Below are 24,477 nucleotides of genomic sequence, written 5' to 3' on the forward strand. Positions count from 1 at the left end.
TGTGGGCAAGTAATTTAATTGTAACTCAAATTTTATCTAAAACATTTATTTTTACCATATGTTTTTTTTTTCTTTGAACATTTTCATAGTTTTACCATATGTTTTTTGCTAACTGCATTCATTAATCAATATACTTGCACTTGTGTCTAACCATAAGAGACAATCAATATTTCCTTTGTACATTTTGACATTCATGTTAATGAGCTCAAATTCATCGTTTGCTCCCTATGTTGATCTATGCCACAGTTCTTGCTCTTTCAGTCTTCATGTGAACGGTGTCTTCTAATACAACTATACTAGGTCAATAATCTGTTTAATTGCGTGCAAACCTTACTTTTAATTCATTTAAAATTTTGCAGTTAAAATTGTACGTAAGGGGAGTTATCAAATCTCCTAGGTTAATACAATATAAACATGAAAACATTAGAAGAGCAGGCTGAAAATCAGCAAAATTAAGTGGAAGCGAATCTCAGAAGCTACCCGAATTAATACGTCATCATAACGACATAACGTTCACGGCAAAGCCGGAAGAAAGTAACTTGGTCAATAATCTGTTTACTCTTCACTTTTTAGTTGTATTAGTAGTAGTTATTTTAAATTATCAAAATATAAATAATCGGTTAATTTACTCTTCACTACTAGTTGTGCATACGTAGTTGTATTAGTAGTACTTGTATTAGAAAACTAAACTCGCGCGACACGTTGTTGTTTAATAGTAATTATTATTGTAAATTACCAAAAGCTATATTTGCAATATATATAAAATAATCGGTGTATGAAGTTTAGTCACAAAAACCATCTTCATCTCTCTCTTTTAGTCTCTCTTCCCGATGGCGAGCAACTGTAATTTAGCGAGTGTCCTAGGGGTATTTTTGATAGTTACACTGTTCCACAATCCGATCACTGTCGCCGGACAAAAAAAGTCCGGTGCAGCCTTGTTCACGTTCGGTGACTCCAACTTTGACGCCGGAAACAAACAGACTCTCACGCAAGCTAACGTTCCACAAGGTTTCTGGCCGTACGGAAAATCCAGAGATGATCCCAACGGCAAATTCTCCGACGGTCTCATCGCTCCAGACTTTCTCGGTACGATTTTCTTTTTATTATTAATCGGAGGATCTTAAACCATAATTTATGCTAGTCTTCGAAACCTGTAAAAACGAATAGGTGTACCAGTTAAAACGTTTATAATTATTAATCACAAGTGTAGCCACTAGTTAATTTTTTTTTGGGGCAACGTCATTAGTTGATTATCTTATCAAATTTTGTTAATTTTTACATTTGTACAACTCAAAACCGACATGTTATTTTATTATACTTCCTCTGTTTCATAATAATTGTACATCTATTATTTTTTTATTTATGTTACTTTTTACACACAAATTAATAAAACATATTAAAAATTTAATAATATCCTTAAAATATATGAGACTTTTGAAATTCTTTATTAGATCTAAGGTTAAATTAAGTATTTTGTATTAAAATTTGTTTTGAAAATATAAAACGATCGACACTCATAATGAAAAAAATTTTCTTAACGATATTTATTATAAAACGAAAGGAAAATATATTAATTTATTTTCTAATTCAAGATTAATGAAACTCTAAACGTAAAAAAAAAGCAGAATTTTTATACTGTACATGATATTTGATATATACATTTTGTAAATAAATGTATATGCTCTTTTTTTTTTAATCATACAAATACAATATATAACATAAAACAGTAATATATACCGTATATCTGAAATGTGAAAATTTTTCTTCCTTGAAATGTGAATTTTTTTAAATAATATTATAATGCAGCAAGATTCATGGGAATCCCGAACGAGATCCCGCCGGCACTTAAACCAAACGTCAATATCTCACATGGAGCTAGTTTCGCCGTCGCCGATGCTACCCTTCTCGGGGCTCCGGTGGAATCTGTAAGTCCACTTTATTTCTTTTATATATGATATATCTATATATTTTTCAACATTCAATTGAAATCATAATATTTCTTTTATATATTACATAAAGACATCTAACTTCAAATCAATAAGCCTTACTTTTATAGTCTTATTGCAAGCATAATACTCGATTTTTTCCTCCCTTTAGTTGACTCTGAATCAACAAGTGAGGAAATTCAGTCAAATAAAGCAGCAAACTGGAACGACGACTTCATCAAGAAATCAGTGTTTATGATATACGTTGGTGCGAACGATTACTTGAATTTCACCAAGAACAACCCTAACGCCGATGCATCTGCCCAACAAGCTTTCGTCACTTCCGTGACCAACAAGTTAAAGAACGATATCAGTTTGTTGTATTCATCAGGAGCGAGTAAGTTCGTGATCCAAACCCTAGCACCATTAGGTTGCTTACCCATAGTAAGACAAGATTATAGCACCGGGATGGATCAATGCTACGAACCTCTCAACAATTTGGCTAAACAACACAACGAAAAAATCGGACCAATGTTGAACGAAATGGCTAGAACCGCTAGTGGTTTCCAATTCACCGTCTTTGATTTCTACAATGTCATTCTTCGTAGGACGCAAAGAAACCTCAACTACCGTGAGTTGGTTGATTACAACAACTTCAATTTATTTTAATTTCAAGCGCCGATACCATGTGAATAAGCATATACAAAAGCGTTAAAACTTGTTCTTGCTAGGGTTCTTTGTGACGAACTCATCCTGCTGCGGAGTTGGGACACACGATGCTTATGGTTGCGGTTTGCCTAACGTGCACTCGAAGCTATGCGAGTACCAACGATCATACCTGTTCTTCGACGGACGTCACAATACCGAGAAGGCACAAGAAATGTTTGCTCATCTTCTTATTGGAGCCGATACTAATGTGATCTGTTGATATGTGAATATCGACAAGGGACAAAATAGTAATTTAGATCGGAAGCTCGGTTTTATTAGATTGAATCAGGTGAAATACAACTGAGTTCGGTTATTTCAATAGGCAATAACGAACTAAGACTTAATGCGACTAAGAAGCTGTCGTAACGAGTTCTCAGTCTTTAAGTCTTCTTGGGAATAACTTGTGTTTTTTGGTGTCGATTCGTCTCCCTTTATATATATATCTCCTAAGTCGGTCTTCAAGCACGCCTTAGACGATATGGGACCGAGAGGAGTTTCCTTTTCTCTCGGTTCCTTTCCTTTTCTCTCCGAAGTTTCCTTTTTCCCTCAGGAAACTTTCCTGTTTCGGCCGAGCTCAAGGGAACCTTCCATTCCTTTGAGAGGTTTCCCACCGACCTCGGCCTAATGGGCTATCTTCGGCCCATCTTCGCTCGGCCCATCTTCTCTCGGTACATCCCTTCGTAAACTGGGCTTACGGTTCGCCGATCTCAGTTTGTACCGGAGAAAACCAGGGTGCGGTTTTCACCTCCAACAGTTAGCCCCCCCCCTCAGTTCGGTGAAAGGAGGTGACTTTCAGTTGAACTCAATTCTTCAGTTATTGGATCACAAACTGTGCTCGGTAATTGCTGTCGTTTCACATTTCCGGACGTTTCGCGCCTATCTTCAATGAGGCGCGTGAATTACGGGATTTTTCGCGAAAATCGAGGAACCCACGATTCCCACTGTGTATAAAGGGCAAACTTCTTCTCGCATTCATTATTTTCGCCTCAAGCATATATAAGGTACGCCGCTCTCCCTTCTCTCTAGATTTCATTTCTCTCTCTAGTTTTTGTTCTTCGTTTTCTCTTGTTTCTTCAACTCTCGCCACCGCGAACTCTTGATTTTTCCGAGCAACCTTCAAACTTTCCGGTTGATCTTCAAACTGTTCTTTATTTCCTTCAAATCTTCTTTCCCAAACCCTAAAATGTCTTCCAGCTCTTCGATTATTTCTTCCTCGAATAAAATTCTTCCGGAAGACCACCGTGAGTCCTCGGAGCCGAGCTCCTCTTCTTCAAACCCTCAGCAGTCAAGTTCATCACGGGAAGAAAGCAATCTTCCCCAATTAGTTCGTAAGAACTCTAAATCTGCGGAAGCTAGCAGCAGCCGTGCTAGAGTCAGAATTGAAGCTACCGAAGATCTGACTGCAGAGGCTCGCGAAACGGAGGCTCGGGCTGGACCGAACGTTGATGCTAACACCCCCGAGATCGAGGAAGAATTTCAGGGGGAGAACGTTGCTGATACTGAAGTCGACAACATTGAAGCGGTTATTCATGCTTCGCCACCACTTCCGAGGCGGAAAGTAGTTCGTCCCGACAACGTGCCCTCTTGTTCCCTTTCTCCTGGTGCCGTTCGAGCCGTGCTCGAGGCAAACGGTCTTGCGGACAAGATTATTTTCATCATTCCGGAGGCTAGAGATCGGCCGTGGGACGCTCCCGAAGGCTTCCTTTGCGTCTACCTGACGTACTTCACCCAGTGCGGGCTTTCTTTCCCCATTCCCTCTCGCCTACTGGGATACTGCAATCGGCGCGGCGTAGCTCTCACACAGGTGATGCCGGCCTCAATAACGAACTATGTTGGGTTCGTTTCCTTATGCGACGAGCTTGGCGAAGTCCCATCGAGTCGAATTTTCGAAGACCTCTTCTCGGTCAATATCCATAAGTCCAAGGAGTGGTTCTTCGCCGCCAATGCCAAGCCGAAGAAGAATTTAGTTATGGGACCTAAGCCCAGTAAATTCAACGATTGGGAGTCCCAGTACTTCTATATTGAAATGAACGATCTCACCGTCAGCAATTCTGACATCGCAATTCAGTCGAATTGGAAGATTCCGATTGGTAGATTAGATGATTTCACACTTAGATAACTTTTGACTTTTACTGCTTGCTAACTCGACTTCGTTTTATTTTCGTAGGTCGTCATCTTCCGAGTCTCCTTCTCAACTCCGGACTCACCTCTGAGCTCGAAGAAGCATTCAGCGAAGCCGGTAAACGTCGTTGGCCGGAGGTTTGGGAAGAAATCGTACAACGTCGAGCTAAGAAAGCGAGTATGTTCATCGAATTCTATCTTTACTCACTTGATTCTGAATTTACTCCGAACTCCTCCTTAAACACATTTTCATTTCAGGTTCCGTTCGAGAACCAAAACCACGCAAGCTGAGAACTCGAGCTAGCACGCCTCGAACCGCTCCCAAACGCCAATCACTGAAGTCGCGAACTCAACGCTCCCGAGCTGCCAGGATGCTTTCCATTGACGAAATCCCAACTCTCTTCGGTGAAGAGGAAACGGAGGTGGCTGAGCCGACCCCAGTCCTTGCTGCCGAACAGACCGAAGTGCAGCCAGAAGAGTTGCCACCTGCTGCGGGCTCACCTGATCAGGTTGATCAGAGGAAGATGAAGAAGAAGAAGTCTTCGAAGAAGAGTAAGAAAGCAGAGGACTCTTCTCGGGTGCAAGATACTCCCGCCGAGCTCGATCCCCCGGCAGCTGTGGCGTCGGGCCTCGCGCTCTCGTAAGATCGAGCTGAAGCTTCACACTCCCGAAAAAGGCAAACCAGAGACCATGTCGAGGGCTCTCAAGAGCACGGGCCGGCTAAGAGTGTCCGAGTTTGCTTTGACTACGACGAGGAGACTCCTTTTGAGGAGAACGTAGATGCTTGCGCCGAGCTCTATCATAAGATCTCCTCGGAGGTACCTAGCCTTCCCTCAGTTCCCGAGCTCCGGTTTCCCAACATGTACAAGGGAATTGCTCACACGACTGCTGTGGTAATTTTACTTGCCCCTTATAGACTTAGATATTCTTCCAAGTAATAGTTCTAATTCCTGTTTCAATTGTGCAGCTCGCCAGTCAGACCAATAACTTGGTCGCTGCATATGAAGTAGCCCTGTTCGACGAGCAAGTAAGGGTCTCCGAGCTCGAAGAAAGGATAGCCAAAGCAGAGGAGCGTCTCGCCACTGAGCTCCAAATCAACGAAACTCTGCACTCTCAAGTTGACTTGCTGAAAAAGGAGAGTGCAGAGCTGAAGGCGGTGAAAGACGAGCTCACCGAGGCCCAGAATTTACTCTCTAAAGAGTTCGAGAAGGACAAAGGGCGGCTACAAGGTATGGTGGTGCACTGGAAGAATCGAGCTAGGAGCGTTCACGCAACGGCTTGCGAACGCCTTGAGAAGGTCATTCGGAGTTTAGACGATGCTGACAGGGCTCAGAAGCCGTACTTGGTCTACAACCAGCTCACCGGGGTCCTCGGCTTCATCAAGCAGTTGCGGAGGAAGGGTCTGTACGAGGTCCCGCCAGAAATGGTTGCGGATATTGAAGCAAGGCATGCCAAGGCGCTGGAGGACTTCAGGGCGATCGATGCTTGCGTGCTCACTGAGGAGGACAAGAAGATGCCTCCGTTCGTAGAGGAAGATGACATTCCGGTCGCAAATGTGACCCAGAGCACGCAAGATCCTGCGAGGGGCGAGCAGTTCGGCTCAAGCGAGGACATACTCAACGCTGCTGCCTCGAAGACCATCTAATCTCTTCCTATTTTTCTTTTACTCTTCGAACTTAACTGCCCTTGCATGGGTTTCTTTTTGTAATTCTAATTCCGAGCCCTTGGTGGGTTCTGACTCTATTTGCCTTTCGGGGCTTTTTTATTTTAGAAAGACCTTCGGCATCTAACCTTCGGTTTAACTTTATGTCGTCGTTAAGATTTGCGGTTAATGCTTAAGTATTAGATCGGTATATAGTAGATATTCGAACGTGATTATTATCTTTTGATAGCGAATTACGATAATTCGGCTTACGTTTTGCGAGTGTTGTGAACTCGGCTTACGGTGCGAATCTGAGGAGTTCGGCTTATCGTGCGAGCGTATGAGCTCGGCCTGGGGAACCCAAGTGAATCGTTTTGTACTGGAAGAGTGAATTAGATTCGAACTCCTGTAAACGCACGAAACGAATTCAAGGTTTTTCTAAGTCGAACCTAAGTATGCGAGATGTGCTCGGCTTATTGTTCTTGGTGACTTAGAAATTTAACTGCGGGACTGGGCCCGGCTTTTGATATGTGGCTTAACCACGACACCATGTGGGTGCTCGCGAGACGGATCTCGGCTTTTAAGTTTGCATTCATGTGGAATGCTATCGAACAACTGGCCAGGAAGTCGATGTAAAGACAAGGAGTTCGGTCCCTTGTGATTTCGAACTAACACTTAGTCATATCTTGACAATAAAATTTTATTGATGTTATAGCTGGACTCGGTAACGAGCTGCCTACGTACCCTTTAAAGGGATCAAGCCATTCGTAGTTCTAAGTACGAAAGGGGTTTTCGCTCCGACTAAGTAGTTCGGAGACTTTTTTTTTTTTTTTTTTTTTGGGGCTTCGAAACGAACTAGTAGTAGTATCGTTTGAGATGCATTGAGTTCCAAGATCGCGGGATCGGAGTTCCGTCTAACTTCATGAGTTGATAAACGCCGGGCTTAACAACCTTCATAATCTGATATGGTCCTTCCCAGTTCGCGCCAAGTTTTCCTGCATTCTTCTCTTCGGTGTTTTGATAGACTTTACGAAGTACGAGGTCGCCGTCTTCGAAGTGACGGCCCTTAACTTTTTTATTGTAGTAACGAGCTGCAAGTTGTTGGTAATTCTGTATCCGGAGTAGTGCTCGTTCGCGATGTTCTTCGACTAAGTCAAGTGCGTCGATCATCATATTGTCATTCGCCTCGGGTTGCTGGGTAAGCATAGTTTGGCGAATGCTTGGGACGTTAAGTTCGGCTGGACACATAGGTTATGCGCCATACGCAAGGAAGAAAGGTGACTGACCGGTTGAACGTCGCGGTGTCGTTCGGTGAGACCACAGGACGCCGTCGAGTTCGTCTGCCCACGTTCCCTTAGCGATATCGAGTCGTTTCTTCAGTCCATCAATGATATCATATTGATTCAAGATATCAAAGCATGTGCGAAGATGGCCGACGTGCTCGGAAGCGATGAGTGACTTTACGAGCATATCATCGATGTAGACTTCCATAGTTCGTCCGAGCTGGCTCGCGAACATCCGGTTTACCAGTCGTTCGTACGTTGCTCCAGCATTCTTCAGGCCGAATGGCATGGCCTTGTAGCAATAGATGCCATGGTCCGTGATGAAGGATGTCTTCTCTCGGTCCTGCGGATGCATGAGAATCTGATTGTATCCGGAGAACGCATCCATGAATGAGAGTAGTTCATTTCCGGCAGTTGCTTCCACAAGGCGATCGATATGAGGTAACGGAAAGCTATCTTTCGGACACGCTTTATTGAGGTCGGTGAAGTCGACGCAAATTCTCCATTGATCATTCTTCTTTTTCACGACCACAGGGTTTGCCAACCAATCTGGATACTTAACTTCGGTGATAGATCCAGCTTTGAGTAAGCGCTCGACCTCGTCGTTCACGGCTTGCGCTTTCTCTGGCCCGAGCTTTCGGCGTTTCTGTTTGATAGGCTTGTACGTCGGATCGATATTGAGCTCGTGGCACGCGATCTGCGGGTCAATCCCGGGCATATCTTCTACCGACCAAGCGAAGGTTGAGGTATGCTGTTTCAGGAAACGAATGAGTGGTTCACGGATGACTGGATCGAGCTCGGCACCAATTCCAACTTGACGCTCTGGCCTGAGTTCGTCAATGCTAACTTGAACGATTGATTCCTGCTTAGGCTTTATCTTTTGGACAATGAGCTTGTCAGTTGGTCCGAACGAACTAATAACGCAAGCTTGGTTGGCCGAGTGGAGTCTGCACTCATTTATGTAGTACGATCGAGCAACGGCTTGGTCTCCTCGGAGTGTGTACACACCGTCGGGGGTCGGGAACTTCAAGCATTGATGGTACGTCGAAGCGACCGCTTTCATTGCGTGCAGCCATGGCGTACCGAGAATAGCGTTGTAGATCGCCGGTTTGTCGAGGATAAGGAACTGGATCATCTTTGCGATTCCGCCGACGTAGATTGGGATTTTGACGGTGCCGATCGTCATACAACGTTCTCCATCAAATCCGGTAAGTGGCTCGATGAACGGATCAATCCTATCTGACGCCAACTCGAGCTGGTCAAGTGCTTCCTTGAAGATAACGTTGACCGAACTGCCAGTATCGATCAGAATGCGGCTAACTTCGACGTCGTCGAGGAGTAGATCGACAACGAGAGCGTCATTAAGCGGCTTGTGAATTCCGATCGTGTCAGCCTCGGTAAAGACCAAGGGCGCTCCCTTTGGCGGATCCTGCGGGGTTTTCGGTGTGCTAGCGGCTTGTCTGCTGTATTCCTTGATGGCTCGAACGGAATAACTGCAAGCTTCGATGGCCCCCATTATCATGTTGACACGTTTTCGCGCCTTAGGAGCATGATTCTCCGGAGCTCGGTCATCGCGATTCCGTTTCTATTGCTCGGGCAAAGCAGGCGGATTCGGTGGCGGTGGTGGTAGTGTCGGTAAAGCCGGTGGAGTTGGTGGATCTTTGGCGAGTGCTTTCTCGAGATGTTCGTTGTTCGGTCGAGGCATCGAGAGTTGCCCACCGCTCTTAGGCGTATTTGAGCGTCGGAGTTCGTCAACCGAGATCGGCTCCTTGCGATACAGGCCGAGTAGATATTCTCGCAAATGCCTGCATTCTTCGGTGCTGTGGCCCCTACGGTTATGGAATTCGCAGAATAACGACTCGTCTTGGTCTTCTTCACCGCGGATCCATTTATTATTCCACTGCTTGCTTGGTTGTTGGATTGCGTTAGCATAGAGTTTCTTGCGGTTCTCGTATCCTCGACCGTATCCCGACTGCGGCTCGTTAGTCGCGGGTTTCAGACGTTCGGGTTGTTTTGTCGAGTGACTTTGCTCGTACGCAGCTTCTTCTTCTTCTTCAGCGATGTAAGTATTAGCTCGGTGTAACGCATCTTCTAACGTCTGTGGTGGGTTATGCGTGATCGCGCTTCAGAAACTGGTCTTTATCCGAGCTCCTTTCTGAAGGCATAAGAGAGCGGCTTCGTCGCTCATCGTGCAGTTGGCGACGATTGCCTTGAAGCGCTGGATGAAGTCGCGAAGGCTCTCGCTTGGTCCTTGAGCTATTTGCCAGAGCTCGGAGTTCTTGGTATTCTGTCCAATGAACATGGAGAAGTGCTTGACGAAAGCTGTCGTTAACTCTTTGTAGCTGTCGATTGAATTGGCTTCGAGCCGTGAGAACCAGTCGAGAGCTACTCCTCCCAGACTTTCCACAAATAGTTGGCACTGACCGCGTCTCTTTCTTCGGCAGACTTAAACTGGTATCGGTTCATGCAGATGCCGAACGATGTCAGGAAGTGTCGAGGGTCAGAGTTGCCCTCGTAGATTTTCATCTTCAGTTTCTCCATGTGCTTGACCGGCGTCCCTGCGATGCGCGATGTGAAAGGAGTCTTCTGTGTTTCCTGAATGACGCGCTCGATCTCCGGAGCCGCGCTTGTGGCTTGGTGTATTTTTGAGGTGATATCGCGAAGCTGTGCTTTCATCGCTTCAAACTCGGCGTCTCGGCTTAAATCCGGTGCTGGTGGGTTTGCTGACCCGACCGCGGCAGACCTTATAGTTCCGGCTGGATCTCCGTCAGCATTGAGATCGTCAATGATGTTCCGAACTCGGAGAGGAGTTCGTGTCTGACTGAGTTCGGCGATCTGTGCCGCCATCTGACTGAAACGTTCCTCGCTCCTTTTGTTGATGGCTTCGAACTGAGCAGTGAACATTTGGAGTAACAGGTCGGTTACGGCTGCGGGAGTTTGCTCGGCAGCAGTTCCGGCGTTTTCTCCAGGAGTTCCTCCCGTTTGCCCTGTTTGGGCGTTGATGTTATTTCCCCTGAGAGGGTTTTCTTCTTCGTGAACGTTGGATTGGTTTGCCATCGCTGATTCAATCTTTCCGAAGTCCGATCAAAAATCTGAGATAAACCCTAAACCCCCCTTCCTGGCGCGCCAATTGTTGATATGTGAATATCGACAAGGGACAAAACAGTAATTTAGATCGGAAGCTCGGTTTTATTAGATTGAATCAGGTGAAATACAACTGAGTTCGGTTATTTCAATAGGCAATAACGAACTAAGACTTAATGCGACTAAGAAGCTGTCGTAACGAGTTCTCAGTCTTTAAGTCTTCTTGGGAATAACTTGTGTTCTCTGGTGTCGATTCGTCTCCCTTTATATATATCTCCTAAGTCGGTCTTCAAGCACGCCTTAGACGATATGGGACCGAGAGGAGTTTCCTTTTCTCTCGGTTCCTTTCCTTTTCTCTCCGAAGTTTCCTTTTTCCCTCAGGAAACTTTCCTGTTTCGGCCGAGCTCAAGGGAACCTTCCATTCCTTTGAGAGGTTTCCCACCGACCTCGGTCTAATGGGCTATCTTTGGCCCATCTTCGCTCGGTCCATCTTCTCTCGGTACATCTCTTCGTAAACCGGGCTTACGGTTCACCAATCTCAGTTTGTACCGGAGAAAACCAGGGTGCGGTTTTCACCTCCAACATGATCCAACCTATGAACGTTCGTGAGCTTGTAGTTTACCCAGTCGATGAACCTATGAGAGAGGCTTGGGTGCCTACAACGTCAGCCACCGTCCAAGCCAGCGACTCTAGCTCGTCATCAAGCCACGGTTACAAGTTTTACTAAGTATGATATCTGTACATCAATCTTTTGTCGATCTGGTTTTCATAAAGGTCATGAGTTTAATAATAACCGTATCCAAATCGGGATCATGATGTTTTTAGTTTGCAATGTTTATTTTTCTAGTGAGTTTTCCTCTATAATAAAATATGGATCTTTGCAACTCTTACCGCGTATTGGACTGATTCGAGAGTCCATCAATCTATATATCGGTAATGTACTCTAATAGTAAACTAAAAAAACCTTGAATCCAATTACGTATTGAAATAAAGAGTTTACCCTAAATTAAATATATATAAGATAATTAGTATCCGCTTATTATGCAAGGTATCTTAATATAAAAATACTATCAAATATTAAAAGATTTAATTGGTTATCCCGCAATTGTTTGCAAATTTGACGTTTAATGAAAACTTGCATTATTATTATTATTTTATTATTATTATTATTTTTATTAAAAAAAACCTATTCCATACAAATCTCAAATTTTAACAATTAAAACAATTATAGTTAGGTGAAAAGAAAGCAAAAAGATGCAACATTACTTACCACTTATCAGAAGCACTTTTCAAAGACTTCCAACCATACTACTTATGGTTCATTGTTGAAATATAATATAGGGAAGGCTTATGTTTCCACTTTTCATTGTTTAAACGTTTTGGGCCACTAAATCTTATAAAAAAGGCATATGGAGATGGAGTTTAACTCCGATAGAGAAAACCGTAAAGGCAATATGGTTTGGTTTTGCGCATCATAATTAGCGACAAGAATGAGTTTATAAAATAAGAGCATACAAAGCTCATACGTTTTCTGGTCATTATTTATACTAAGATGTGATCCGAAGCGGCTTAACTTTTAGTATTATATTAAACTATTCTCGTTTATCCCGAGATGGCAAGATGGAAGCACCAACCGATCTCGACTCCATCCTCTACGTTAAAATTGAAAAATATAATTAACAATCTGCTACTATTCTAGTGAAAAAGATTTGGATCGTACAACATATATAGATCCGCAGTTATTGATCTGTCTTATATATATGGTACCAATTTTTGGTCGGACTTACATAATTTGAAAAATTAGCTGTCTTATATGGTATCAATAGATCCACATTTATATGGTATCAATATATATATATATATATATATATCCACGTATAGTATCTTATCCAGATAAGATATTACATCACAAAACATTCATCGTATTATTAGTATTATTTTAGACACAAGTATATGACTAATTAACAAGACTATAGACAAACTCGTCTTTATTGTTCACAGGTATACAACGGCGATTCTAAGTAGGTCATCTAATTAAGCTAAAATAAAGCTTTGAGATTATAAGGTCCAGTGACATTAGGCGGTCCACTCCAAAACAGCTCTGCGATCTGTCGATGAGCCTTCTCCGTCAAATGAGAAGAATCGAAAAACAAATAATCGGTAACGTTTTCGCATAACTCGTAACTTTGTCCCATTCGGCCTCCACAAGTATTGATTCCTCTCAATGGTCCGCTTCCACAGCAACCCATCTTCCCTTCCTTAAACCCTTCAAAATAAACAAACAAAGACACAAAACTTTCAAAGAGCTACACTAAAGATCAATCTCTTACTATAATACGTAATTACCAAGTGAAGAATAAAGTTACCGTATTTCGAAGGATTGTTGATTCTTTCCAATAAAGAAGTGTGATAGTCATGAAGAGCATATCTGAATCCGGATAGTTTACGCTGTAGTCGCCTTAAAGCATCCGGAAACTTCTTGTTGTGCAAATCGATCAGCTCGGTGACTAGTTTGTTACAAGATCCTATGTTTGTTGCGTCTAAGATCAGTGCGGCTGGTGCACAATCGTATGCTCCCACATTCAAGAATCCGAACTTCCTTCCTCCCATTTTATACACTTCCTGAGAAACATAACATACACCTCTCACTTTTAGACCAAAAGTTCATAAAGATTTGAGATCAGTTTTTTCGACTTTACTTTTACCTCAATGACGGATGTAGTGTTACCAATAACAAAATCAACGAATTTTTCTTTGGTATTGGATTGGAATAGTGAAGAGTTAGCAGTTAAGGGATAAAATAAGTCGTTGCTTCCGATACTAAACAGATAAACAGCTCTTGAGAAAACCCTTTTGGCTTTTACATCTCCTAACTCAGATCTCAGCCTCCTTTCAACGTTCTTGAAGCTATTTAACTGTGTTCCCAAATCTATCACCTTGAACGGTTAAGAAGGAAAAACACACAAATTAACAAAAATAAGAGAGAGTTATATAAGAAATATATTGTTTATTTAACGATATTTGCATGAAAATATTAAACAATATTTATATTGAAAAACTATTTACCATTCCGGGAAACGTTCCGGCCAAAGATCCGGCACCGGCAGAAGCAAAACTAACTCCATAGGGAAACTGATTGCTACCGTTGATTGGTTGTAGATTTGGTGGGATCAACGGTAACTGTGCTTTCTCAGCTGTCACGTCAACGATCAGTTAAAAAATAAAAAGTGTTAAATTTTTCAGGGAAATAAAATTATGAAAAACGAGAGTAGTTTTGTTACCGATGAAATCAGGAATCAAACGTCCGTCGGAGACTCTTCCGGTGGGAAATTTGAAAAAGGTTTGACCGTAAGGCGGGAAATTCGATTGGAAATTTGTGGTGGTATTGATGTAGTTGTTGTTTCCGGCATCGAACAGAGAATCTCCAAACACGAACAAAGCAGGTTGGTTTGTGACAAGATTGTTATTCTCTGTGCAGTTGATTGACCTGATGGATAAGATTATTGTGTAGAAGACGAAGATGATCGAAGCTAATCGAGAGCTTTCCATTTTTAATGTTGTTCTTGATAATTATACAAAAGTAGTTGCTCTGTTTTCTATATGAGAAGCTTTGACTTATATATTTTTTTCCGAAATGTTTTTATTCCACAGTTTGTTTGCAATTTTTTGTTATTAATTTTTGTTTTTTTGTGGAAAAATGTTCTTTGTGGTCAAGTTGATTTTCTCAAGCATAATTTTCAAATGCACGACTTTGAATAGAAATCGACATGATATCAGTCTAGCGTATTACGTATAGGTAGAAAAGTATTAAGGTGACCAAGAGAGAAGTTCAATATACTTTCTAATTGCCCATGTAAACTATAACAGTCTGAATTTTTCGTATTTCAGCACAAAGGAAAAACTGGTTAGTTGGTAAGAATGCTTTTAAAAGAAAAATAAAAACCATGTAAATTTCAGAGAAATTTGTTGACTTAGTTCCAATTTCAAAATAATATTTGCTAGAATTAGAAGCAACTGTATATATAAAGCCAGCAAACGACGCTGTGCCACAAGGTTCGACCATGGACCCGTGGTTCGTCTTTGGTCGCTCTTAACTCTTCAGGTACAGAAGGAGACCTAAAGCAGTAACTTGTTTCGTGTGGAACAAGTATTAAATATTTTAAAGTTTATTTCTGTAGAACCACAAGTAATATTCTAAGGAAAACATAGATTCATAACTAGCTACTACACGTACGCAATGAATTGAGTGATGATAGCTGATTAAGAAAACAATCAAGTGGTCTGTTCAGATATGCATTTGAGATAAGAATGTATGCTTGAAAAAGTAAGCCTTTAATTTTAAGAGTCACTAATGTATGTTTAATTACTCTTTGCTGACATCAATGGTTCAAAATACCAATGAGTAAATGACCCAGGAGTGTATCTACATATCTTCCAGAGTCAAAACTGAGAATTTTAGAAGAAAAAAACCTAAAAGTAGTTTGGGATCTTTAGGCGCTCGTTTAAACAAACTTAATGGGTGTTTTTATTGATCTTCAATTTATAAAATAAAATAAATAATATGGCCCGATTTATTTTCATACGATCGTAAAACGAAAATAGTAAAAAAAAAATGTAAAATCAATATGCTAAAGAGTCGTTTCCTCTAAACGATCAAAAGTGAAAATAGAAATATGTGCAATTTTAGACCAAAAGAAATTTAGACCAAAAAAAAAAAAAAGAAATATATGCAACATATTGGTTATCTTGGCGGAAAACAAATTTGAAACATGGTAAAAATCTGAAAAAGTAGCCGTTTATTCACAACGGTAAGAAAAAGTTTTAATTACTGAAAGAAATAGCAAAACAAATATTAAAAACATGGATTGGTTATAAAAGGAAACCCAGAGATGAGAAGTTAAAATTTGTCTACTTTCCATAGAAAATTAAGCTTTAAAATTTCAGTTGATTTGGTATCAAATATTCCGATTTTACTTTTGGGTTTTTCAGATTTCCCTAAAGTGGTACAATGAAGATATATATCAAGACATTAAAGGGAAAGAGTGTAAACGTAGAGGTTGAAGATAGCTCCAACGCTATCGACCTCAAGATCCATGGGGAGCCGATTCGTGAATTGGTTTTGCGACTTGTTCCAGGTCCCGGTTGGGATGCAGCAGCCATGACAATTTATGTAAAGACTCTATCGGGCAGGACCATTACCCTCGAGGCTAAGGGGTCTGATACCATTGGAGAAGTCAAGGCAAAGTATGAGGAGATTGATGGCACTCCAGTGCAGCAGCAGAGGCTAATATTTCGTGGTAGAGAGCTCCAGAACGGTCGCACCGTAGCTGAATACGATATCACACATGAGTCGACCCTTCACATAGCAAGTCGTCTTTGTGGTTGCTAAATTATCTCTCTCTTTTTTTTTTTTTTTATCCAACATTTATTTTATCGATATCATCAGACAGAAATCGAGAAGACATCTCATCCAAAAATCATTTCTACTTATCAAATTTCTCTTGTAGAAGATGGTTCGATCTCAAGTCAACCGGAGCTGAGTTATTGAGCTTCGAGAAGTTAGGCCCAATCACTCGAGCCAGACAGAAGCTGGGTCAGGAAATTGGTAGGCCCAAGTGACCGTTTGGTCAAACATATAAGAGCACGAGAAACGGATAAGGTTCCTTTGTAACAAACTTTTATCTTCTTCTTTCTCTGTTGTACTCTCGATCAATCACCATTGACGAGAACTCTAAGCTTCTGTAAAACAACTCCGAGCCATAGTGAATTCCGGGAATAATCTTGAAGAGAGATGTACCCTGGTTAATAGGGGAACTCTATAAACTTGCGTGTCGTAGTCTTTCTTTTCTCATTGCTTACCATCTTAATCTGTGAGTCGCGACACATCTTGAGAGATACGAGCTGTGAGAGAGCGAGATTGTACGAATGATCAAGCGGGAAGGATTGAGCTGGATCTGCAACAATTGGTATCAGAGCCAGGTTGAAGACGATCGGTGCAGATTCAAACGGAGTTCACAAAGTCATCGGTAAAGAAACTTACGAAGATCGGAGAAGAAGGAGAACGCATCGGAGCTTCACGGATCACTGGTGAAACTCCAGAGCGTACCTGGAAAAGTTGTTCGAACAAGCTCGGATTAAAGGAGCTCAGGGAGTATCTCTAAAACAAACCGCTAGAAAACTACTTAGATCATACCGTGCAAAACTCTTTCGGATATCTTGAATCTTGAATTGCATAGCAAACTCTTAGGTTATCGGAAATCTTCGTGATACTTCTGACTTGGGGTTATCTTTTGGTTGTTTACCTACAGGTACACATAACAGATAACGAGAATCACAAAGATGGAGCCTACACCAGGCAAGTTTCAGATGGATAAGTTCGATGGGAAGGGTGACTTTGGTATGTGGAAGTATAAGCTACAGGGTCAGTTAGAGATACAGGGTCTACTGTCTGTCCTTCAAGAAGTTCCTACGTCAACGATGGAAAAAGGAAAGGACAGTGATGACTCAGAGGAAAAGGTAGATCCAAAACGGGCTGAGAAGGACTTACGGGTGCGGAGTCTTCTAGGAATATGCCTGTCAGATACTATCTTGCGGAAGATAATGAACGAAGCGACGGCATTGGACATGTGGAAAACTCTCGAAAGAGATTATCAAACCAAGTCGCTACCGAACAGGATCTATCTGAAACAACAGTTCGCTAGCTACAAAATGGATGAGAGCAAGACCATTGAAGAAAATCTAGACACATTCTTAAGACTAATAGCTGACCTGGCTAGTCTTGACATAAAGATCCTGGATGAGGACCAAGCAATTCAGGTCCTATCGGGGTTACCTCCTCAATATGAGCCACTTGTACATACTCTCAAGTATGGAATGGGCAAAGATACCTTGACATTGCGGGAGGTAACCACATCAGCCTATACAAAGGAGGTGGAGCTAAGGCAGAAAGGTCTGCTAAACAAAGGAAAATCTAGTTCAGAGGGTTTTTTTTGTTGAAGGCAGAGGAAGGTCAGAAAAGAGGAATGATCAGGGCAATTGTGGAAGGAACACAAGCAGGGGAAGGTCTAAGTCTAAAGATCCTAAGAAAAGGGCTTGTTGGATCTGCGGAGATGAGAACCACTGGAAGAGAGATTGTCCACAGAGGAAGAAAGGAGGCCACTCGAATAAACCTCAAAGTACTGGAAACGTAGCTACAGCAGTCTCCGAACCCATTGCTCTAACAGAAAGTCTCGTAGCTTCAGAGGAGCAATGGATAATGGACTCAGGGTGTACATTCCATATTACGCCAAAGAAAGTGCTACTGTCAGACCTGAAAGAGTTCGAAGGTAATAAGGTTCTTATGGGGAATAACACCTACTGTATGGTAAAGGGTATGGGGAAGATTACCATTGATAACCCAGACCGAACCGTGGTGATTCTCAAAGACGTGAGATACATTCTTGACATGGGAAGGAATCTCATATCATACGGCCAATTGGAACAAGCAGGATGTTCCTACAGTGGGAAAGATCGTGTAGTTGAGTTCTACAAAGGAGGGAAGAAAGTCTTGGCTGGAAAATATCAAGAAGGCCTCTACTACCTTCAGGGAAGTGTTAGACCTGCACAAGCAAATGCAGTAAAACCATCAGAAGATATTACTAAGGTCTGGCACAAGAGATTAGCACATCTAAATCAGAAATCCATGGAGATGTTAGCAAAGAAGGGATATTTGAAGAAGGAAGAGGTGCAAAATCTCGGACTCTGTGAGGCCTGTACTCTCGGAAAGTCTCACAAACAAAGTTTTCCCAAGGCTAAACACACTACTCAAGGGATATTAGTGTATGTGCACTCTGATTTGTGGGGCTCACCAAATATTACCCCAAGCCTATCAGGGGCTAGATACTTCATCACCTTTATTGATGATTTTTCGAAGAAGGTCTGGATTTATTTCCTAAAGACTAAGGATGAGGCTTATCAACGATTTGCAGAATGAAAAGTGTTGGTAGAAAACCAAACAGGTAAAAAGCTGAAATGTCTTTGCACAGACAATGGTCTGGAGTTCTGCAATGCTAAATTTGATAAGCTGTGTACAGATTCAGGTGTTAAAAGACATAAAACCTGCCCTTACACCCCCCAGCAAAACGGGGTTTCAGAGAGAATGAATCGTACTATAATGGATAAAGTGAGATGTATGCTGGTCGAGACAGGGTTAAGAGGAAAGTTTTGGGCAGAAGCCGCTTCAACCGCTGTCTACATTATCAACAGATCACCAGCGGCTTCGATAAACTTTGAAGTCCCAGAGGCTATATGGACAGATGGAAATCCAGGATATAGTCATCTCAAAAGTTTTGGGTGTGTAGCGTATGTTCATACTGTAAAAGACAAGATAAGTCCGAGAGCTACTAAAGGAATATTTCTCGGGTATGGACAAGGTACCAAAGGATACAGAATGTGGCTGTTGGAAGATCAGAAAGTTGTGATCAGAAAGGACGTCGTGTTTCATGAGGAGGTGTTTTTTAAGGATCTTGATAGGTCAAGTGACGAGGAAGCACCGATACAAAACACAAGGACTAAGAAGAAGGTGACATTCAGCGATGAATTGGAGGAGTTCTTGGGGGAAAGAACTACATCAAAACCAACCTCAAATTCAGGTGGAGCAGACTCAGGTTATGAATCTTCAGAACCGGGACAGAATGAAGATTCAGGGACGTTAGAGGTTGATTATGATGCTGCTGCTGGTACAGAATCAGAGGTGGAACCTGATACTGATCAGGGTGTAGAGAACACGTCAGAGGACTTAAGTGATTATTTGCTCGCCAGGGATCGTGTTCGAAGAGAAATAAGACCACCATCAAAATTTGAGGACGCAGATTTTCTAGCCTATGCACTATCAAGTTCAGAGATAGTGGACATTGATGAACCAAAGTCATATATGGAGGCTCGGAAAAGCAAAGATAAAGATCTCTGGAATGGGGCTAGTGATGAGGAAATGGATTCTGTAGCCAAGAATGACACGTGGATACTTACGAAGAGACCAGAAAAACAGAAGGTTATAGGCTGCAAATGGATTTATAAACTCAAGCCGGGTATACCAGGGGTTGAAGCACCAAGATATAAAGCCCGTTTAGTTGCGAAGGGGTTTGCACAAACAGAAGGGGTTGACTATAATGAGGTGTTTGCTCCTGTGGTGAAACACGTGTCTATACGACTACTGTTATCAGCCGTGGTTCACCAGGATATGGAAATGGAACAACTTGATGTTAAAACGGCCTTTCTACATGGAGTTTTACAGGAAATAATTTATATGAGTCAACCCGAAGGCTATGTGGAGAAGGGTAAAGAGGATCATGTGTGTTTACTGAAGAAATCTTTGTACGGACTGAAGCAATCTCCTAGGGAATGGAACTACAGGTTTCATACATTTATGGTGAAGCAAAAGTACAAGAGAAGTGAATATGATCCGTGTGTTTATCTTAAAGGGTCCAATTCAGAAGACATGGTCTACTTACTCATATACGTGGATGACATGTTAATAGCATCTAAGAAAATGGATGTTATTGACAAGTTGAAGACATTGTTAAAGTCAGAGTTTGAAATGAAGGATTTAGGGGCTGCTCGGAAGATTCTAGGAATGGACATTTTCAGAGACAGGAAGAAAGGTGTGTTGAGGCTTTCACAGAGTGATTATTTGGTTAAAGTCTTAAAAACTTTTAACATGTGGGAGAGCAAGTCAGTTCAAACACCTCTAGGTCCTCAATTCAAACTACAAAGCCTAAGTGAAAAGCAGGAGTTGGAGCAATCAGAGTTTATGAGTAACATACCGTATGCGAGTGCTGTTGGCAGCCTCATGTATGCCATGGTAGGTTCCAGGCCGGATCTTGCTTACGCAGTTGGACTAGTTTGCAGGTTCATGGGAAAACCTGGTAAAGATCATTGGTTAGCTGTACAATGGATCATGAGGTATGTTAAAGGAGCGGCAGAGTTGAACTTAACTTTTACGAAAGGATCAGACTTCAGGATCAAGGGCTTTTGCGACTCAGACTTTGCATCAGATCTGGATCGACGCAGGTCAATTACAGGATATGTCTTCACTGTTGGAGGTAATACAGTCAGCTGGAAATCGGTTCTCCAGAAGGTTGTTGCTTTATTTACAACGGAAGCGGAGTACATGTCATTATCAGAGTCGGTCAGAGAAGCATTATGGTTAAAAGGGATTTGTGAAGAAATGGGATTTGAACAAGATGCAGTAGAGGTAAATTGCGATTCACAAAGTGAGATTTATTTGGCTAAGAACTATATGCATCATGAACAGACTAAGCATGTTTCTGTGAAATACCATTTTATTCGAGACTACATCTCAGATGGGGAAGTGAAAGTGTTGAAAATTCACACATCGGTTAATCCGGCGGATATGCTTACTAAGGTCTTACCTGGAGAAAAGTTCGAAGGGTGCTTGAAGACCTTGAAGGTTGTCGACATCTGAAGATCGTCGAGGGTCGTCTCCAGTTCTAGGAGATGACAAAGGGGGCCTCCGGGATCCAAGCGGAGGGTGAGTGAGCTGAGTTCTGGTCCATAAGGCTCAGTGGTAAGCTCGTTTCAGATGGTGGAAGGTTGTTCTGTCATTGGTGCCAGGATCGGATTTCACGGAGTATTGTCGTGTTCAGACATTAGGGTTGGTGAGACACGAACCAAGGTGGAGTTTTGTAGAAGATGGTTCGATCTCAAGTCAACCGGAGCTGAGTTATTGAGCTTCGAGAAGTTAGGCCCAATAACTCGAGCCAGACAGAAGCTGGGCCAGGAAATTGGTAGGCCCAAGTGACTGTTTGGTCAAACATATAAGAGCATGAGAAACGGATAAGGTTCCGTTGTAACAAACTTTTATCTTCTTCTTTCTCTGTTGTACTCTCGATCAATCACCATTGACGAGAACTCTAAGCTTCTGTAAAACAACTCCGAGCCATAGTGAATTCCGGGAATAATCTTGAAGAGAGATGTACCCTGGTTAATAGGGGAACTCTATAAACTTGCGTGTCGTAGTCTTTCTTTTCTCATTGCTTACCATCTTAATCTGTGAGTCGCGACACATCTTGAAAGATACGAGCTGTGAGAGAGCGAGATTGTACGAACGATCAAGCGGGAAGGATTGAGCTGGATCTGCAACATCTCTGTTTTTTTTAAAAAAAAATTGTTATTTCTATTGTTGAAGTAGCCGGTCACTGCTTCTCTTTTCAAAGCTTAACAAATTATTGTTATCCAGAGATTAGCTGTAATCTTTTATTTAGGAACTTTCTCTGACTTAACAAGGAATGTAATTAAATCTAAGAAAAATTCATGCTTTATTCGACTCTTTTTATTGTTGATTTTTTCGGATAGGGAGCTGATAGTCATGAAAGACGTATTTGAATCCGAATAGTTCACTCTCTAGCCGCCTCAAACCATTCAGAAGCTTCTTGTTATACAAATAGATAATCTGTGATCGGCTTAAAACAAGACCTTATATTTTTCGGTCTATAATCAATGAGGCTGGTGCACAATCTTACACTCCCATGTTCAAGAATCCCAACTTTCTTCCTCCAGTTTTATATACTTCCTAGGAACATAGCATCATCTCTCATTTTTCAGACCAAAGTTGTTCACAAGTCAACTGTGTGTTTAGAGCAATTTTGATACTATAATTTATCTCGTTCACGTCTGTAGTATTACCATTTACCACCAGCAAAGTCTGCACGATTTTCTTTGGAAAATGAAAGATTTCGTAGTGAATGTATATTGATAGTCGCTGACTCCAATATGAAAATTGTAATTACTCTATTCCATAAAAATCTCCTAACTTAGAACTCAACATTATCTCAACGTTCTTGAAAATTGTAATTACTCTATTCCATAAAAATCTCCTAACATAAAAATCTCCTAATAGTAGCAAATACCATTCCGGGAAATGTTCTAACCAAAGCTCCGGCACCAGCGGAAGCAAAACTAACTCCATGTTTTAATGTTATGTTCTTGGTATTATTGTAAATGCTCTGTTTTGTTCTGAATATAGTAGCAATTGCTCTGTTTCTATTTACCCCCCTCGATTTCAATTCGGTGGCAAGCTTTTAGTCAAGCTGAAAATTAGTCTTGAAACACAAGAAACTAGGATTCTTAAAAAAAAACAAAAAAAAAATTATGAAGCCAAATGCTTCACAATATTTACATAACTATTTAATTGGGCGAAAGATTGAGGTAGAACAAAAAAAAAACAAACACCCCGGATTATGAATCTTAGGTTCATGATTTAGAATTTGTAAAACTTGTACTAACGATCGAGAGAACCCAAAAGTTATAAGATTATAAAAAAAGAAACCAAAGGGGCAGCATTTGGCTTTTTTTTTTTTTTTTGTTCAACGGCATTGGGCTTTTACATCGATCATTAATAGCTTTGATCAAAGCCGACGTTTTCCAAAAATGGTCAAAATAACGAATAAAATATCATGGGAAATTGTAAAAACAGATAAGTCTCTTCTCAGAGATGTATAAAAGAAAGCCCTAAAGAGAAAGAGATAAAGAGAGAAAGTGAAGTTTTTTTTGCAATGCAGATTTCTATCAAGACGTTAAAGGGAAAGAGCATAAACCTCGAGGTTGAAGATAGCTCCAACACTATCGACCTCAAGATCCATGGGGAGCCGATACGTGAATTGGTTTTGCGACTGGGACCAGGTCTTGGTCGGGGTGCAGCAGCCATGACTATTTTTGTAAAGACTCTTACGGGCAAGACCTACACCTTCGAGGTTAAGGGGTCCGATACCATTAGAGAAGTCAAAGCAAAGTATGAGGAGATTGATGGCGTTCCAGTGGAACATCAGAGGCTAATATTTGCAAGCAAGTAGCTCGAGGACAGTCGCACGATAGCTGAGTACGATATCACACATGAGTCGACCCTTCACATAGTGTCTAGACTATGCGGTTGTTAAATGTTTTTTTTTTCCAACGTTTATTTTATCTATGTCATTTAAAGACTTGGTGTTTAATTTCTCTAACGTGAGAAGGAGAATAATGTTTTTTTTTAAAAACACTACCATTTCAGAAATAGTATTTCTACGTTAATACCAAAGAACAAGACTCATATATCAGCAGGAAAACGATAAGACATTCTCATCCAAAATCAAAGCCAAACGTATATATCTAAAACGTAGAATCATATTGCTCTGTTTTGTACTTAACTTTCATTATCTCTATTCAGGCGGCCCTGCGCCGGTCATTACCTTCGAAATGGCCTAATTAAAGCTTTACAAATTATTGTGGCCTAATAGTTTTTAGTTTTAATTCGATTCGTTCTACTATAATTAATATCTTAGTAATCTCAGTTAATCCTTTAAATTTTCGTTCTATACGTTTTTCATTCTTTAATTTTTCTATGAAATATCTATGTATATATGTTAACAATCAAGTTTGAAAATAATAATAAACCTTTTCTTTTCCTATCAAAGAACAAGATAAGAAGAAAAAAAAATAGCATTTCCAAAATAAAATGTTACTATGCATAAAAGTAGTTATGGATGTTGATTTAGAAAAGAGTATCGTTCCAATTAATATTACAATGATGTTAAAGCTGTTTAAAATAAGAGTTGGGAGGGTTGTCAAACTCTTATTAATCTATTATCAACTAAATGATAGATCTATTGTCAATATTTTTTAAAAATATTGACAAAGGCTATTAATCGTTAAAAAGGAATTGGGGGGGGGGGGTGATTAT

At 41.2% G+C, this 24,477-nt stretch overlaps 3 protein-coding genes and 1 long non-coding RNA gene across 4 annotated transcripts; 2 read left to right on the forward strand and 2 right to left on the reverse strand.

The window, feature by feature from the left end:
- The first annotated feature begins 787 nt into the window (after positions 1 to 787).
- On the forward strand, positions 788 to 11,490 carry LOC18010479 (GDSL esterase/lipase 22). The gene is given in 6 exon segments (XM_024150212.1): positions 788 to 1,086; positions 1,807 to 1,925; positions 2,098 to 2,131; positions 2,134 to 2,556; positions 2,657 to 2,842; positions 11,348 to 11,490. Coding segments are annotated over 6 exon segments (1,161 nt in total). The 5' UTR covers positions 788 to 830.
- Positions 11,491 to 12,662: 1,172 nt separating this feature from the next.
- On the reverse strand, positions 12,663 to 14,348 carry LOC18010480 (GDSL esterase/lipase 3). The gene is made up of 5 exons (XM_006392668.2): positions 14,045 to 14,348; positions 13,830 to 13,957; positions 13,469 to 13,699; positions 13,130 to 13,385; positions 12,663 to 13,029 (listed from the first exon to the last, which is right to left on the reverse strand). Exons 1-5 carry the CDS (start codon positions 14,310 to 14,312, stop codon positions 12,803 to 12,805), a joined length of 1,110 nt encoding a protein of 369 aa, XP_006392730.1. The 5' UTR covers positions 14,313 to 14,348; the 3' UTR covers positions 12,663 to 12,802.
- Positions 14,349 to 16,144: 1,796 nt separating this feature from the next.
- Positions 16,145 to 21,425, reverse strand: LOC112082779. Its single transcript, XR_002897352.1, has 5 exons — positions 21,173 to 21,425; positions 20,564 to 20,884; positions 16,957 to 17,065; positions 16,804 to 16,869; positions 16,145 to 16,717 (listed from the first exon to the last, which is right to left on the reverse strand). It is a non-coding gene; the product is annotated as an uncharacterized LOC112082779 (long non-coding RNA).
- LOC112082777 (ubiquitin) lies at positions 20,705 to 23,695 on the forward strand. Its single transcript, XM_024150213.1, is given in 2 exon segments — positions 20,705 to 20,723; positions 23,277 to 23,695. Coding segments are annotated over 2 exon segments (438 nt in total).
- Positions 23,696 to 24,477: the final 782 nt, after the last annotated feature.

This window comes from Eutrema salsugineum, unplaced genomic scaffold (assembly GCF_000478725.1).
Source record: "Eutrema salsugineum unplaced genomic scaffold, Eutsalg1_0 scaffold_7, whole genome shotgun sequence".
NCBI classification, from domain to species: Eukaryota; Viridiplantae; Streptophyta; class Magnoliopsida; order Brassicales; family Brassicaceae; genus Eutrema; species Eutrema salsugineum.

What these genes read in the sequence shown, in the direction of transcription:
- LOC18010480 (XM_006392668.2), bottom strand. Translation starts at nt 14,312, where the DNA reads ATGGAAAGCTCTCGATTAGCTTCGATCATCTTCGTCTTCTACACAATA. An exon ending in TTTGATTCCTGATTTCATCG is followed by an intron (nt 13,958 to 14,044) that starts GTAACAAAACTA and finishes TTGACGTGACAG; the next exon opens with CTGAGAAAGCACAGTTACCG. An exon ending in ACACTACATCCGTCATTGAG is followed by an intron (nt 13,386 to 13,468) that starts GTAAAAGTAAAG and finishes TATGTTTCTCAG; the next exon opens with GAAGTGTATAAAATGGGAGG.